The 17431-nt window shown below is 41.5% G+C and overlaps 1 protein-coding gene across 1 annotated transcript in view; it reads right to left on the bottom strand.

The window, feature by feature from the left end:
- The window catches only part of Wdr19 (WD repeat domain 19), a 65531-nt gene extending 48676 nt beyond the window's left edge, over positions 1-16855 (bottom strand). The window contains exons 1-6 of the mRNA XM_042678327.1: positions 16783-16855; positions 13291-13376; positions 12847-12912; positions 9774-9899; positions 7537-7652; positions 4810-4925 (exon numbers count right to left, since the gene is read on the bottom strand). Coding sequence (XP_042534261.1) covers positions 4810-4925; positions 7537-7652; positions 9774-9899; positions 12847-12912; positions 13291-13376; positions 16783-16788 — 516 coding nt within the window. The 5' untranslated portion in view covers positions 16789-16855. The remainder of the gene's footprint in view (positions 1-4809; positions 4926-7536; positions 7653-9773; positions 9900-12846; positions 12913-13290; positions 13377-16782) is intronic.
- Positions 16856-17431: the final 576 nt, after the last annotated feature.

Genomic DNA, 17431 nt, shown 5'->3' with positions numbered 1-17431 from the left:
ATTCATGCTAAAAGCTCTGGAGAAAATAGGAATAGAAGGAACATTTCTAAAAACAATAAAAGCCATTTATGACAGACCAATAGCCAATATTATACTTAATGGGGAAAAGCTACAACCAATCCTCCTAAAAACAGGAACAAGGCAAGGATGCCCACTGTCTCCACTCCTCTTCAACATAGTCCTAGAACCCTTAGCCAGGGCAATAAGGCAAGAAAAAGACATTAAAGGGATCCGCATAGGGAAAGAAGAAGTTAAACTATCCCTTTTTGCAGATGACATGATACTATACCTCCACGATCCCAAAAACTCCATCCCCAAACTTTTAGAAATCATAAGTCACTTCGGCAAAATAGCAGGATACAAAATAAACCCACAAAAATCAGTTGCCTTCCTATACACTGATAACGTACAGGAAGAGAAGGAAATAAAGGGAGCAACCCCATTCACAATAACCTCCCAAAAAATAAAATATTTAGGAATTAACCTAACCAAAGATGTAAAAGAACTATTTAATGAGAACTATAAAAAGTTAAAGAAAGAAATTGCAGAAGACACTAGGAAATGGAAAGACCTCCCATGCTCCTGGATAGGCCGACTTAATATAGTAAAGATGGTGATACTTCCAAAACTAATATACAAATTCAATGCAATTCCTATTAAAATCCCAATGACGTACATCACTGAAATACAGAAAACAGTCCAAAAATTTATATGGAACAACAAAAGACCTAGAATAGCCAAAACAATTCTAGGGGATAAAGACAATATGGGAGGGCTATCCATGCCGAACTTCAAACTCTACTACAGAGCTATAATCACAAAGACAGCATGGTACTGACACAAAAACAGACCCGAAGACCAATGGAACAGAATAGAAGATCCAGATATAAATCCACAGGCCTACAGCCAGCTGATATTCGACAAAGGAGCCAAAGACATACAATGGAAGAAACACAGCCTCTTCAACCGCTGGTTCTGGGAAAACTGGGCAGCCACATGCAGAAAACTAAAAGTGGACCCCAGCCTATCACCATGCACCAACATCAACTCAAAATGGATTAAAGACCTTAACATTAAACCTGAATCTTTGAAACTACTGCAGGACAGAGTAGGAGAGACACTTGAACTAATAGGCACAGGAAGGAACTTCCTGAACAGAGTCCCAGGGTCACAACAAGTTGGAGAGAGACTCGACAAATGGGACTACCTTAAAATAAAAAGCTTCTGCACAGCTAAATCTATCGCAACTAAGCTAGAAAGACAACCAACTAATTGGGAAAAAATATTTACCAGCAATATATCAGACAAGGGGTTAACATCCTGTATATACAGGGAACTCAAGAAACTAATCCCTCCCAAACCTAACAAACCAATTACTAAATGGGCAAGGGAACTAAAGAGGGACTTCTCAAATGAAGAAATAAAAATGGCAAAGAAACACATGAGGAAATGTTCATCATCCCTGGTGGTGAAGGAAATGCAAATAAAGACAACCCTGAGATACCACCTTACCCCAGTCAGAATGTCCCACATCCACAAATCAGCCAACGACAAATGCTGGAGGGGATGTGGAGAAAGAGGAACCCTATTACACTGCTGGTGGGAATGTACACTTATACAACCACTTTGGAAAGCAGTCTGGAGGGTCCTTAGAAAGCTAAAGATTGACCTCCCTTACGACCCAGTCATACCACTTCTAGGCATCTACCCTGAACAACAGGAACCAATATACAAGGACACGTGTACCTCCATGTTTATTGCAGCACTGTTCGCAATAGCTAGGATATGGAAACAACCTAGATGCCCCACCACAGATGAATGGATCCAAAAATTGTGGTATCTATACACAATGGAATATTATGCAGCCATTAGAAATGACAAAATAATGGCATTTGCAGGGAAATGGATGGAGCTAGAAGGAATCATGTTGAGCGAGGTAAGCCAAGAACGAAGAGACAAACGGTACATGGTCTCCCTGATAAGTAGATGCTAAATCCAAAAGGTTAGGTGATACGACAAAACTAACAGGACTTAAGAAACAAAGAACTCCCGCTCATCTGGTTGAACCACTACTAAATATCCCCATGCTGCTGATCACAAACATGGTATATAACATGTGAACACTGTTATATATTACAGACTGTGGTAGACAATTTGCTCCAGGGAAGTTAGAATGAACTTGTGACTTTGAAATTATGTAATCATTTAATCACAATCAAAAAAAAAAAGAACCTCGGGGAAGGGAGGGAGGGAGGGGATGGTAGGGGGAAAACAATGGAGGGGGTAACAATGTTCAAGAGGAAGTGTACTCATTACCTCACTCATGTAACTGTAACCCTCTGTATAGTAGCTTTACAATAAAATAAAATTTAAAAAAAAAAAAAAAGCAAAAAAAAAAAAAAAAGAAGAAAAAAAAAATTAAAAGTAGAGTCATTAAGGAAAAAAAAAAACCTTCATGGAATAGATAATAATAAGAAAAAGTAAATCTAATCCAGGGTCCTGACTTGCACTTTTAATCCTAGCCACTTGGGGGGCTGAGATGGGAAGATCAAGGTATAAGACCATCTCAGGCATAAAGTTTGAAAGACTCCTATTTCAATCATTAAAAGCTGAGGATGGTGGCAGATACTTGTCATCCTCACTATGGGGAAGCATAAATAGGAGGATCATAGTCCATGTCAGCCCAGGCATAAATTCAACACTACCCAAAAACATTACTAAAAGCAATAAAGTGATGGGGTTAAGGCCAAGGTCTGGTTAAGGCCAAGCGTACACCCAGTACAATAAACAAACAACCCAAAAGTTATACCAATGACAAAAAGCACCTATTGAAGAGAATGAGACATGAGAAGGTGTAGCACATGTTTAATGGCTGCTATGAAAGGGCAGAAGAGAAAAGCAAGAGGTAATATATTCAAAGAGACAATGAGTACAAACTTGCCCCAAGTGATGAAAGACAGAGGTCTTCAGATCCAGGAACTAAGATATATGCTGAGTGGGAGAAATCAAAAAAGAAACACACACACACACACACATACACACACACACACACACACCCCTGAAGATATATGCTGAGTGGGAGAAATCAAAAAAGAAACACACACACACACACACACACACACACACACACACACACACACACACACACACACACACACACACACACACACACACACACACACACACACACACACACACACACACACACACACACACACACACACACACACCCTGATCAATGTAGAATGACTTCTAAGGCAGGCAGGGTCTCCACCACACAGCAACTTCAGTAGCTGTCATGTTGGAAGGAGACATCTTAAGGACTAGAATGGGAATCAACTCCCTTGTGTGTAAGTAATAGGGAACCCTAGGATTCTGGCATGACTCAGTGGAAGAAAAAGCTCCGACTGTAGGTTGGTGGTATTTGACATGGGCCCAGAAGGGGGCGCTGTAGCATTGGCACTGTTTCATTCAGTTTCTAATGAGCATGGAAACAGAATGATCAAAATTAGAAGGTTTCTGGGGCTGGGAAGGTGGCTCAGTGGTAGAGCGCTTGCCTTGCATGCATGAGGCCCTGGGTTTGATTCCTCAGCACCACATAAGCAAAAAGAAAAAAAGCCGGAAGTGGCGCTGTGGCTCAAGTGGTAGAGCGCTAGCCTTGAGCTGAAGAGCTGAGGCCCAGGCCCAGTGCCCAGGCCCAGAGTTCAGGCCCCACGACCGGACCCCCCCCCCCCCCCCCCCCGCAAAAAAAAAAAATTAGAAGGTTTCTAAGATGCATTGTACTCACTCATAAACTGACACATTAAGTTGAAACTCCTATGCACAACTCCAAGATAATTAAAAGTTATTTTAAAATTATAGTTTCTAGTAATTTTGCCACAGTCAACCATTTCTATAGCCCTACGTGACTCTTCCTTAAGATCTACTTTGGTCATAGTATGGTCTGCTCACCACAACAGAGGTACATTTTCCACCTACAGAATTAATTTACTTCTTCCGTCTTCCCTTATAACTTCTCAGTCAAGTCAGTCAGGCGTGGATGAGCTGCAATGTGTTTTCCCTCTGATCTTTCTCATGCTGTTCTGCATGGGCTGGATGACAGGCTGCTAACTGTCTGGTGCTATTCACATTTACAAGTCTTAGCAGAGCACACGGTCACCTTGGTACGACTAAATGAGCAGCTTTCCTGGAAGCAGTGAGGTGTGGCCGCATTAGGCCCCAGTTGTAAGACATAATGGAAATTTTAAAACGTGTCTTCCAGGGCAGGCTTCTTACACATTTCTCGTGCTGCACTGCTCTTCCCCAGGGACGGAACACAGATGAGCTCTTGGTGTACAAGCTTCAGCCATGCAGATGGACACAGGGCGCGCGGCATCCCAGAAAATGGGAGAGCAATAATACAGAAAGACCTTGCAAGGGGCAAGGTCCTCAGTTCGAACCTCAGTTCCACCAAAAAAAAGGGCGAAAGAAAGGAGAGAAGGAAGGAAAATACCATGTTGCCCATCTATGAGTTGAGATGGAGTCTCATGAACTTCTATGCCCTGGATGGCTTCAAACGCAATCTTCCAGTTTTTGTCTTCCATGTAACTAAGGTTGAGCCACCATGTCCAGCAAGAGGTAATTTTTAAAAATGCATTTATATAAAAGAAAAACATTCTAACAATATGTAAAGAGAAAGGTTTCTGTCATTTAAAATATGGAATTATATACATAAAGCTCACAAAGAGACTTAATTGTTATAGTTTAGCTTGATAAATTATTTTGGGAAAAGTGTGAATGTATCAGACCACAGAGGTATCGCCGCGTTACCTGTCTTACTGTGTCCCCTTCCTGATTGCTAACCGTAATCATCTTATCTTCACCACCTAAGGCGAGCAGGTTCTCCGAGTTCCAACATCCACATGTGATTCTCTTAGTATGTTTTCCTGAGGGGGGAAAAGAGAGAGAGGATTTTCATATAAGCACACAAATGTCTCCAAAAAATTAAAAACTAAGCATGAAGCCCTGAGCTCAATACTGCCTAAACTAACATACATACAAAACATGTGATGGGCAGGTATGGCTGATACACAAAGGAGGAATTTGGAAATGTCACAAAGCAGTTTGTGTATAGATAAGAGTTTTGTCTGGACACAGCATAGGCCCAAACATATAAAGGCTCCTTGAGGAGTGTTGGTTGTCACATTACCAAACCTGTAACAATGACGTCTTAAGAGAAGTAAATCCCAAAGCAGGAGTGTCATCTTTACTTAGACTGATAAGCCTTTGATCTAAGCAGATTTGATCTTCATAGTTTCAAATGCTCCTGAAATAGTTATAATATGAATGAATAAAAAAGCCCTCGGGAATCTCCAGGTTAATTCTATGAATGAGAAGAATGGGTAAATACATAGGTTCAGAAGCTACACTGCCTCCCTTGGAATCTTGGCTCTGCTACTTACTGTGGGTCTATTCCCCGGTCACCTCATCCACAAACTAGAAAGAACAGTGGACCTATCTTACAGGGCTGAGGAATGAATGAATGACAGCACTTGCAATGAAACCAGGCAGCCAGGAAGTGCTTTGAAGATGTAAAAGTTGCTGTTTATTGGATCTAGTGTTAGCTGCAATTGAGAGAAGAGTCCACATTCATTTTGTATACCTGGCAGCACCCATGCAGAAAGCAAGCATTCAAGAAATGATATAAAGAGTTGATTGGGATGCAGGAGTGGGTGGGGCCTGGGGAGGCTCAGCTCAAAGCACAGTGGCTGGAGTGGAGGAGGCAAGAGAATGAGGGAGGTGAGAGCGGTTGCAGGGGGCAGCAGAGGGGGTTCTGCGGAGATGGAGAGCCGCTGGAAGCTCCTCAAATGTCCAGTTTGAGAATACAGGTGGCCTTAATATGCCCAAGCATGCAGTAAGAACAGAGTCACAACGATAAAAGAGAGGCAGCTATACATTTCTCTAGAGGAACTAAGTTGGGTGATTAGCTCAACTCTTCTCAGGCCTATTTTATACAGTTATTAAACAAGAATGTCAGCGGAATCAATATTTCATATTGAGTATAAAGATCAGATGTAAAATCATGTACATATGACAAATACTGATATAAAAGTAATCATGCTCTGACAAATTATTTTCTTTATTTTTCTCTTTTTTTTTTTTTCTCAGTCGTGGGACTTGCACTCTGGGCCTGGGTGTTGTCCATGACCTCTTTTGCTCAAGGTTAGTGCTCTACAGTTTTGAGCCACCGCTCCATTTCCAGTTTTTGGTTAATTGGAGATAAGTCTTTTCTGTGTAGGCTGGCTTCAAACTGCAATCCTCAGATCTTAGCCTCCTAAGTAGCTAGGATTACAGGCATGAGACACCAGCACCCAGCCAAATTACTTTTTATACTTCAAGTATCCAACTTTCTACATATATCTGCAAATGGGAAACAAAATGTCTGCTGAAAACAAATAGACCACTTGTATGGTAAAAGTTGACTTCTGTAACTTGAATGATAATACTGCTTAGCTTGGCATTAAAAATGAAAATAAAGGCTGGTGATTGGGAGAGAGAACGTAGATGAATACAGTCACAAGAATCAATGTACATAATGTGAACGTGCAGCTAGGTAACTTGAGGGGGTGGGTGGGGTTGGGAAGAAGGATGGAAGGAATGACACTGATCAAGATGCACTGTACTCATAACCTGAGTTCTGGAATTGAAACCCCTTTGTAATAAAAAAAAAAAGCTTACAAAGTTGCACTGTGCTATAAGTTGACATGTTGAACTGAAAACTCTTTGTACAACTAAAGATAATAAGAAATAACATTTAAATATTAAACCAAAAATTGAAATAAATATTAAAGAGATATATACACGTGGAAATAATTGAGACAATGAGCTGTTCTTAATGGAGCAGCACCTTCTCAGATTTTCTGAGGTGTCATCATGGTTTCACACCTTCTATCTTTCCTGGCCATCTTCATGTACCCTCCCACTCTTCGAGGGTATTCAGAGGGCAGGTGCCCAGTGACCATATTTGGAGATCTGGAGGAACCAAAGAACCTGACACCAGGTCAAACAAGAAATCAAAGCAAGGAAGTGGTGCTGTAGCTCAAGTGGTAGAGCATTAGCTTTGAGCTGAAAAGCTGAGGGACAGTGCTCAGGCCCAGAGTTCAAGGCCCACGACCGACAAAAAAAAAAAAAAGAAATAAAAGCAAACACTGTCTGGTCATGAACCTAGAGACAAAAACCTATAGACCTATAGGCCAAAACCTAGATCGAATTGCTATTTGGACAGAATGAGGGATTCGAATTAGGAATCTGCATGTGCTCCATTCAAAGAGCTACCAAAGGCTCTTATCTATCTACCATAGGGGACAAAATGAACATGTGTTACTGAGAAATTTCCAGTAAGCAGAAGTGATCTTCCCGTTTAGCTGTGTAAGGCTGGGCAAGGGATGGTGTTCATGCCGAGACAGATCTGCTGCAGCACCAGCGGATCCAAGGCCACAAATTTAATGTGAGCTAAAGCATCTCAAATATTTAGCTGTGTTTCCAGCTGTCACCTACCAAGGACAGGAATCTTTCGAGATGTCTGATGATTATAAATAAGCAAATTTCCTTTCATAGTTCCAACAGCCAGGAAACTTCCAACTTTTGACCAAACAAGGAAAGACATTTCATCCCTGTGATGTTGAGATATAAATGATTTCGATTATTTGACTAACATTATTTGACAAGTAACAATATGACCTCAAAATAATCCTTTTTTTAAAAAAAGTACTTCATGAATAAATTTAATCTCTACTCAAGAACAAAATTACAACTAAACTTCCAAATATTAAGTGCTAAACAGATTTTGGAGATGCTTTAAGATGACTTAACATCTACTAGACTCAAAGAACAAATATATAATAAATATAGACTTTAACTCAGTAATGATGAAATCTTAAATGTCAGGATGACTCATGATATTAATTTGTCTACTTAGTGATGTTTTAAATTGTGGTAAAACACACACACACACACACACACACACACACACACACACACACACACACACACCCCTTACTAGATGATGAAACTCCATGCTTTATTTAAGTTCCCAAGATTCTGTCTCACTAAGTGGCTGGGCACCGTGGCACATACCTATGATCGCAGCTGTAGGGAAAGCACAATGGCTGCATGTTCTGGCATGTGCTTGTCATTCTCAACAACATGGGGGAAACACAAGTAGAAAGACAACATGCTTTGAAAATTACAAGGGGCTGGAAGTGTTGCTCAGAGGGTGGAGTACCTGTAAGAGCTTTCTGAAAAGTGTTTATGTAAACCCAAAGTGTGTAAAGGCTGAAGAAAAAAAATGAACATTCTAAGACTTAGAAAGACTTTACACTGGGAAGATAGCTCCTGCAACTCCACTCTACCGCTCCTGAGCCATTTGGAGTCAGGGTCTCTAGGCAAAGGTCATCTTTGGCTCTGTTCTTCCTGGCCATCTATCTTTCTCTGGGTTCTGTTATTATTCTTTAGTAACTAAATAAACTGGAGGCTTACATCTGAACAGAGTGTGTATGTCATTGCATGCTGTTCACCTGTGGCCCCATGACACCACGAAGCAGATATCATTTCTATACTCATTTCGAACAGATGAGGCTTAGTGAAAAACTAAGTAACTTACCTAAGGCTTCAATGGCAGTTTTAGTTATAACAGTATTGTTTTTCCATATGTGAAATCTTTTTCTCTTTTAGTGGGGATCTGTAATTTATGCCATCTGTCCAGTACTTCTTGAGAAATGTCCATCCCAATCCTATCCTCCTCATGCTTTGTCTACTTAACTGAGAGACTTCTGAGGAACTGAACAAGCATCGGAAGAGGGAAGGGCCTGGCTCCTTTTTGTGAAGAATAAGCTGAGTCTACAGCTGCTGGTGAGAATGTGACTTAGAATAAAGTCAGTACAGAAAAAAGAAGGGCTGGACCGTGAGACTTCACTGTATCATTGGACCTCCAGACCCAAAGATCCCCACAGCCAATCACTTCTTTATACTTCCCCAGAGACATTTTGTTTCATCTTTGCCATTTTTAGTGTAATCTCCTGAAAGCAACTAACCTTCCCTTCCCTTTCCTTCTCTTCCCCCTTTCCCCTTCCTCCTTCCCTCCTTTCTTCTTCTCCCTTCCCTTCCCTTCCTATACTGTTTTTTTTTTTTTTTTTCTCAAGGTTCCTGCTCTATCACTTGAGTCATATCTCCCCTATGCTTTTTTTCTGGCTAATTGGAGACAAGATTCTCTCAGATTTGTATGCCTGAGCTGGCTTTGAACCTTCATCCTCAGCTCTCAGCTACCTGAGTAGGATTACAGGGATTAGCCACCGGTGCCCAGCCAGAAGCTATTTCTATTTCATGGTTATAATAGCTTTATTCTAATTAACGGAATAAAATTAGAAGGATAATACATAAATAATATATAGTATCTACAATACTATGTTATGTATAATTAACATATACTATTAATAAAATAAGCTTTTGCTTTTAGAAGAACATAACTCAAGGTATCTTTAAAGTCAAAATAGCAGGAACTGTCAGCATCGGTCCTACAAATAGTCATAAGTGAAGATTTAAAATTAAACAACTAAAAAAAACAGTTGGGAAAGGCTAATTTCCACTTTATGCTGTATACTGTATGCATGTGTTAAGTATCACTTTGTATCCCATTAATACATACAATTACTAATGTTAACCCCAAAACATAAGATAAATAAAAAAAAAAAATAAAGTGTGGAGACCACCAGTTGAACAGCCAGAAAAACTCTCACCTCATGCCGCTGTCTAGTTGGCTGGTCTTGTTTGTGTTGGCATCCCATAGATAAATGCAACTAGATTTCTCAGCGATTACTGCTAGGATGTCGCCATCTTTATCCCAGTCCATAGACACACAGTTGCTTTTAAAAAGACAGCCAGACATTACTATATAGTTTTCTTAAAGTAACAGAAAGGAAACTCACATACCTATTTAAAACTTTTGTCCACAGCAGGACCATTTGCTGTATTTTGAAAAGCTCATTAACATTAAATGAGAAATTCAACCTTCACTGCTTACTTTAATTTCTTGTGTGTGTGTGTGTGTGTGTGTGTGTGTGTGTGTGTGTGTGTGCTTTTGAGGCAGTGGAACATTTTTTTTTTAATTTTTAATTTTTTTTGTCAGTTGTGGGGCCTGAACTCTGGGCCTGGGTGCTGTCCCTTGTCCCGACCCGCAGGACTTCAACCAGGGCAGTGAACCTAAGCGAGAAGAAATGAAGGGACAAGAGACACGAAGAATGACAGCAAGACAAGGATTCTGATCAAGCTGCCAATTTTTATTTTTCACACAGGGGTATTTATATGCTTAGAATAAGGAAGCTTTTTCATTGGCCTTAGCAGCTGCAGGATGCTTGCTGAGGGCAGTGTGAAAAGGTGGTCCTTAGCAGCTACCTGGTGTTTGTTTGGGGCAGGATGAAAGGACCGGATTCTATAAACAGCCTCGAGATGTTCCAGCGAGATAGTCAAGCTTAGGGCTCCCGACAGTCCCTCAGCTCTTCAGCTCAAGGCTAGCACTCTACCACTTGAGCCACAGCGCCACTTCTGGCTTTTTCTTATGTGGTGCTGAGGAATCGAACCCAGGGCCTCATGCATGCAAGGCAAGCACTCTACCACTGAGCCATCTTCCCAGCCCACATTTTTAATATTCTATTTTCATGTACTACATTAAATATAATTTGTTCTTTTTTACATGAGAGTCAGTACGGTGCTTCATACTCTCACTTGGCTTTTTTGCTCAAGGCTGACACTCTGCTGAGACATACCTCTACTTTCCACTTCTAAATAAAATTTGTATCTAATAAATGAGTAGATTTTTCTTGAATGCTATAAAGGGCTTGGTCTGTCCCTCAGCACTTCAGCTCAAGGCGAGTGCTCTACCACTTGAGCCACAGGCCACTTTCAGTTTGCTGGTGGTTTATTGGAGATAAGAGTTTAATGGACTTTCCTGCCCACACTGGCTTTGAACCTCAATCCTCAGATCTCAGCCTCCTGAGTAGCTAGGATTATAGGCGTGAGCCACCAGTGCCCAGCACTACATGTAATTGTTAACTCATATGTAATTGTTATCTCATATTTACAGAGGAAAAAAGGTACTATAAGAAATGAAATTATAAGTAGATGACAGTGGCTTGTGCCTATAAACTTAGTTTCTCAGGAGGCTGAGATCTGAGGACTGAGGTTTGAAGCCAGCCTGGAAGAATATCTCCAGTTAACCAGTAAACAGCTGGAACTAGAGGCTCACGTAGAACTCCAGTTGTGAATAGAAAAAGCTGAGTGAGAGCACAAGGCCATTAGTTCAAACCCTATTAATGAAAGAAATGAAATTATGCCTAGATAAGCTGCAAGTGAGGTAAACAAAGCTGGTCAGACATAGGCTAACAAACAGTGGGAAGAATGAATTCTGAAGGGATCAGAAAGGATTATGTTCATTGTATATCTTTGTGGAATAAGGAGAGTGGTCACTTAAAGTTATAACTTATAATAAGGCAGGAAATGCTCTATTCTTATTGCTTAAGATCATCTGCAGCCTTTTTTTTTTTTTTTGGTCAGTCGTGGGGCTTGAACTCTGGGCTTGGGCACTGTCCCTCAGCTCTTCAACTCAAGGCGAGGGCTCTACCACTTGAGCCACAGTGCCACTTCCTCTTATTGCTTAAGATTATCTAAAATCTGTTATAACTTTTTAAAATGTAAAATTTATCAAGATTTGAAAAAGATCCAGCCTCTTCCTCCCTATAATGCTATTTTTCATTTTGAGATTCTGCTCTTGGATAAGGGCTAAGTCATACCTTGATTTACACTTAAAGTACAAATATCTTCAATTATTTTATTTGTCAAATTGTTAAAATATATTTGGGTATCCTAATTTCCTATACTCTCAAAACTTTTGAGAATATGAAAGTGAAAAGTCAAAATTGTTGATAAAAATCTTTCAATTAAAAACAAACTTTAATAGTATTTGTTTTTTGATCAGATTCAGCTATTATAAATATAGTGAAAGAATTATGTAACCAAGATAGATGCCAGAGATTAGGTGATCAATTTTATACAATTTACTCAAAGAAGATTTTTACTCAGTGCTTTCTTAATTTAGACAGACTATGGTAACCTTTTGTTCCCCAGAATATAGAAATTAGAGGCACCAATTAAGAGAACAATGGGAAATGTCAAAATGGTGGCATCAGATAGTGGGCAGGGCAGGAGGTGGAAAGGGCTTGAGACCAAGAGACTTGAAACATGTGATTTGCAGAAAAGTCAAGAAACTACAGAAAGCAAATGGGAATTTTAACAGCAGCTTAGTTGAGAAACTTTATATACCTTAATAACTGCTGAGATTGTTGGAATAACTAATGTAGGTGACAGCTACACTGAATCATTATAAATGCCTAAATTACTCTTAGAATGGATCCTGAAAGTGGATAAAAATAACATCTTCGTTTTTTACAAAGTAGGTTGAAAGCAACACTTCATCAGAGAGGAAATACTAAAGTATATGCAAGTTGTATTGCTAATCAAAATGTGCTTATTTTAGACTCACAATTTTTCTATAAAGTTTCTCTCTGATTGTGTATGTTAATATGCATATATTTCCTTAACCATTTCTGGCATAAATAAGCCAATCTCTTTGTAAATGGGGAAAGCAAAACATATGAAGCAATTTATGTGATAAAATTCTACTTGATTTTAAGACTACTTAAAAAAAATTTGCACATGTAATTGTAACTCCTCTGTATGGTATTTTCATAATAAAAAATTTAAAAAATATCTTTTAAGCATCTAAGCGTGTAAATTTTTATCTGTCTCTGTACTTACCCAGGTAAGTTAATTTCACTTCTTTTTTGACCATGACGATCAAAGATCTTCACAATGTGATCAGCTCTAGAAGCAATTAGAATATAAAGATAAGGTTGAAGTATTTCTTTATCTATCTATCTATCTATCTATCTATCTATCTATCTATCTATCTATCTATCTATCTATCTATCTATCTATCCATCTATCCATCTATCTATCCATCTATCTAAATTAAGCTACTATCCAAGTAACTTCAGCATTCTTTCACTATAGTTTCCTATCCTCTGGGAAAAGGATTTATAAAAGGATCTATGTTAGTGCAGTAGGTTGAGTGCCTCTTCCCACCATACAAGGGACACACAGGACTTCTGCTGAACAGATAATAAGTACAGATAGAGTGCAGATAATAAGGGCATGATTATGTGAGCACAGTGAATTTAAAAAATTCACTGGGTTTCTTACCCTGTTACTGCCAGATAGTTTCCAGATAATTTTTGCCAAGTAAACTGTACTGGTGTGCCAAGATTTTCTACCAGTGAGAAAATGCGCTGAAAAAAAGCAAACACAATCTTTAATTTTGAAGACATATACAATCGGGGGTTAGTCAGAAAAGACGCCAAAACACGATCATGAGACAGGAGCCTGGCTCCCGTGCCGCAGTGCTTGTGTATCAAGTAGGAGGATCTGAGGTCAAGGCCAAACATGGGGTCAAACCCAAACAAAAAATCATGATAGCTAGGGCTGGGAAGGTGGCTCAGTGGTAGAGCTCTTGCCTTGCATGCATGAGGCCCTGGGTTCGAGTCCTCAGCACCACATAAGAAAACAGAAAAAAGCCGGAAGTGGCGCTGTGGCTCAAGTGGTAGAGCGCTAGCCTTGAGCTGAAGAGCTGAGGGACAGTGCCCAGGCCCAGAGTTCAGGCCCCACAACCGGACCAAAAAAAAAAAATCATGATAGCTGAGCACCAATGGCCCACACCTGTAATCCTAGCTACTCAGGAGGCTGAGATCTGAGGATAGAGTGCAGTTTGAAGCCACCCCAGGCAGGAAAAACAGAGAGACTTTTTTTTTTTTTAGTCTGGTCATAGGGCCTGAACTCTGGGCCTGGGTGCTGTCCCTCAGCTCTTCAGCTCAAGGCTAGCACTCTACCACATAAGCCACAGCGCCACTTCCGGCTTTTTTCTTTTTGCTTATGTGGTGCTGAGGAATCAAACCCAGGGCCTCAAGCATGCAAGGCAAGTGCTCTACCACTGAGCCACCTTCCCAGCCCCCAGAGAGATTCCTGTCTCCAGTTAACCACCAGAAAACTGGAAGTGGTGCTGTGGCTCAAGTGGTGGAGCACCTAGGCCCAAAGTTCAAGCCCCACAACTGACAAAAAAGAAAAAAAAATTATAATCATGAAAAAAGGAAGAATTGTGGATGGTAAAGGGTTGTGATAATGTTTATTCTCCAAGACTTATGTACGAAACAAAACAAAACCAACCAATGAAGCCCCTAGTCGTTGCCATAGGCAAAACACACAAGGTGTTTGGTATAAAAACTTTTTTTGTATAATTTAGTGTTTTATACACATTAAAGATGAAAACAGGGCTGGGAAAGTGGCTCAGTGGTAGAGCGCTTGCCTTGCATGCCTGAGGCCCTGGGTTGATTCCTCAGCACCACATAAGCAAAAAGAAAAAAGCCAGAAGTGGTGCTGTGGCTCAAGTGGTAGAGCGCTAGCCTTGAGCTGAAGAGCTGAGGACAGCACCCAGGCCCAGAGTTCAGGCCCCATGACCGGACCCTCCCCCCCCTCCCAAAAAAAGATGAAAACAATTTAAACTTGATTTTTAGTTAATTACTGTACAGATTTGGGGGAATTAAATTGAACAATATTACTATTTTAAAATGTGATACTTTAATAAAAATATTTAGTGATTTTTAAGATTTATATGTCTGTATCTCAAAAGAATGTTCTTCCTTTACTCACTAGTTATATTTATTTCATCATGAAGTATTTAATTTTGATATCAGGTAGATGACATAGCAATTCCTATTTATTTATTTATTTATGCTGGTCCTGGGGCTTGAGCTCAGGACCTTGAGATCTCTCTTAGCTTTTTCATTTATGGGCTGATACTCTACCACCTGAGCCACACCTCCAGTTCCAGCTTTTAGCTGGCTAATTGGAGATAAGGGTCACTTGGATTTTTCTGCTCAGGCTGGCTTTAAACCGCAGTCCTCAAATCTCAGCTTCTTGAGGAGCTGGAATATAGGTGTGAGCCACTGCTACCTGGCTTTCTCTTTCTACTTATTCAATCTAGAAGTCACAAACCACATGTAGCTGTTAAGGACCTGAAACATGAGCAAATCAAATCTAGATGTGCTATGGATATCATATTTCAAAGACTAAAAAGAATGCAAACTATATCATTACTTTTATATTGATTGCACATTGAACTCATAATTTGAATTTACTGAGCAACCATTGTAACCTGTGTAACCATTTTTAATATGGCTTCAAAAAGTTTACAAGTACTTTGGCTCACATTATACGTATACGAAACAATGTGGGTCTTCAACACCTAGGGACATGAGCTTCAGTGAAAAATATTAGATGTTAGTATTAAATTACAGATTAAACAGAGATACACTTCTGGGCGACAATAAAAAATTTTCCCAGGAGCCGGGCGCTGGTGACTCATGCCTGTAATCCTAGCTACTCAGGAGGCTGAGCTCTGAGGATCACGGTTCAAAGCCTGCCCGGGTAGGAAAGTCCGTGAGACTCTTATCTCCAATAAACCAACAGCAAACTGGAAGTGGCGCTGTGGCTCAAGTGGTAGAGCGCTCGCCTTGAGCTGAAGAGCTGAGGGACAGCGCCCAGGCCCAGAATTCAAGCCCTACCGATAGGGGGATAAAAAAAATTCTTCCAGGAATTGAAATTAGACACCATTCAATGATCATTTCATGTACTAACATTGAAATCAAACTCCATTCAAGTGTGCTAGAATCACAAGAAAAACATTTTGTAGAGATGTTCATAAGGAAAAAAAGAATTTACCAGCATCCTACTCTTGGACTTTTGTAACTACTTTTTCATGAAAGCAAGGAATCCTGAAACTTGAACTTCATTATCTTCATGACAGACCTGCTTCTGGTTGTGATCTTACATATTATTTTTCTCTCGCGCTGCTCTAGTGATGCTCTAGGTTCAATGCAGAGGAGAAAATACTAGCTCTGCAATCCGAAAACCAAGGTTGAAATGTTGTTTTCCCGCTTCTTAGCCCTAGGGTTTAAAGCGAGTCTCTGAAATGACCTCAAGCGCAGAATGCTCATCGAGAAGAGCTCTTCACTTCTAATACATCACAAAAATTGTGAGTTATGGTTGCTGGCCTGTCAAGTCCAATCTCCACGAAGCAATGGGGTGAGTTTTAGAATGGGCTCTCCACCCGCAGGATGGAGGGTCCTGCTGGGGACCAGGGCCCCCGGGGTGGGATTCACAGCAGGACCAGGCTTAGAAACGCCCGAGTGCCGAGGAGGGCGCGCAGATTTCGCCCTGTAAACGGATCGATCCAGTCACAGGCAATGCAATTCTGGATTCTTATTCCCTCCCCGCCGAGACTCTGCACGGCTTGCGAGGAGGTCAGCCATAAGAAACACGAGCACAGCGGCCCGTCGCTGCAGTCCGGGTGTCCGCTCCGGCCGGCTGGTTCCCGCCCGGCAGGGTCCCCGGTGCCCGCGGCGCTGGCTCGGGTCGCGGTCCAAGTCCAGAGGCCTGGCTCCCCGCCTTCTCCGCTGTTTTCTTTCCTTCTCCCTTGTTCTTTCAACTTCGCTGGGCCCTTCCTCGGGAGCCCCCAGCTCTCCCCTCCTCCTCACGCACTCCAGAGGAGGGGACGCGGCACCCCCTCTCTCGGCGCTCTGCGGACGGAGGGGAGTCAGCGGTCACGCCCCACCATTACCCAGGCATTTATAAATTACTTACCTTCATCTCAAAGCTCCAGCAGCCAAGCGATGTAGGAAGTGCGCAGGCGCACCTGGTCTCCTCCAAGAAGGGTAGAGCGTTCCCGTCACCCAGGAGACCGCGCGAGCAGCGACCAATCAGCGAGTACTACATGAGAGGCGGGGCCCAGAAGGCGGGGCTTCGCTGGAGCCCTCCTACAGTAAAAGGCGGAGGCAAGGACGTAGTCACGTGTTGGAGGCGGAGCGAAGAGCCGGGAAGTTGGGCGTCTCGGGTTCTCGTAGAGCCGCTCAACTTCCTGCCTGAACTCTGATTGGTTGAAACTGGAGACTGGTCCTCGAGATGTGGGTTCTGTGAGCCCTGATAGGCGCCTGAGAAAAATTTTCACTTTTAAGAAGCCAATCGTGGCGCTGAGAAATTAGCAAGAAATCACAACTGGCGCGCACTGTTGGCGTGTCGGAGGCGGGAATTGGCTCCGGGGCCCGAGGTTCCTGCGCGGTCCTCGCGGGGGCCTGAGTTGTTTTCTCTTGCCGGGAGGGTGAGGCGCGCGAGGCCGTGTCCTTGGGAGCAGTGTTCAGTCTAGGTGTCACACCTTCTTTCGTAGTATTTGCACTTGTTTGCGGTATGAAAGGGCAGCTGCGTCTGAGCGTTTGAAAATGCTGGGACGTTTTCT

Source organism: Dipodomys spectabilis, unplaced genomic scaffold, assembly GCF_019054845.1.
Source record: "Dipodomys spectabilis isolate Male_0828 unplaced genomic scaffold, ASM1905484v1 ptg000043l, whole genome shotgun sequence".
In the NCBI taxonomy this organism is placed as follows: Eukaryota; Metazoa; Chordata; class Mammalia; order Rodentia; family Heteromyidae; genus Dipodomys; species Dipodomys spectabilis.
This window is presented reverse-complemented; position numbering and strand designations above follow the sequence as displayed.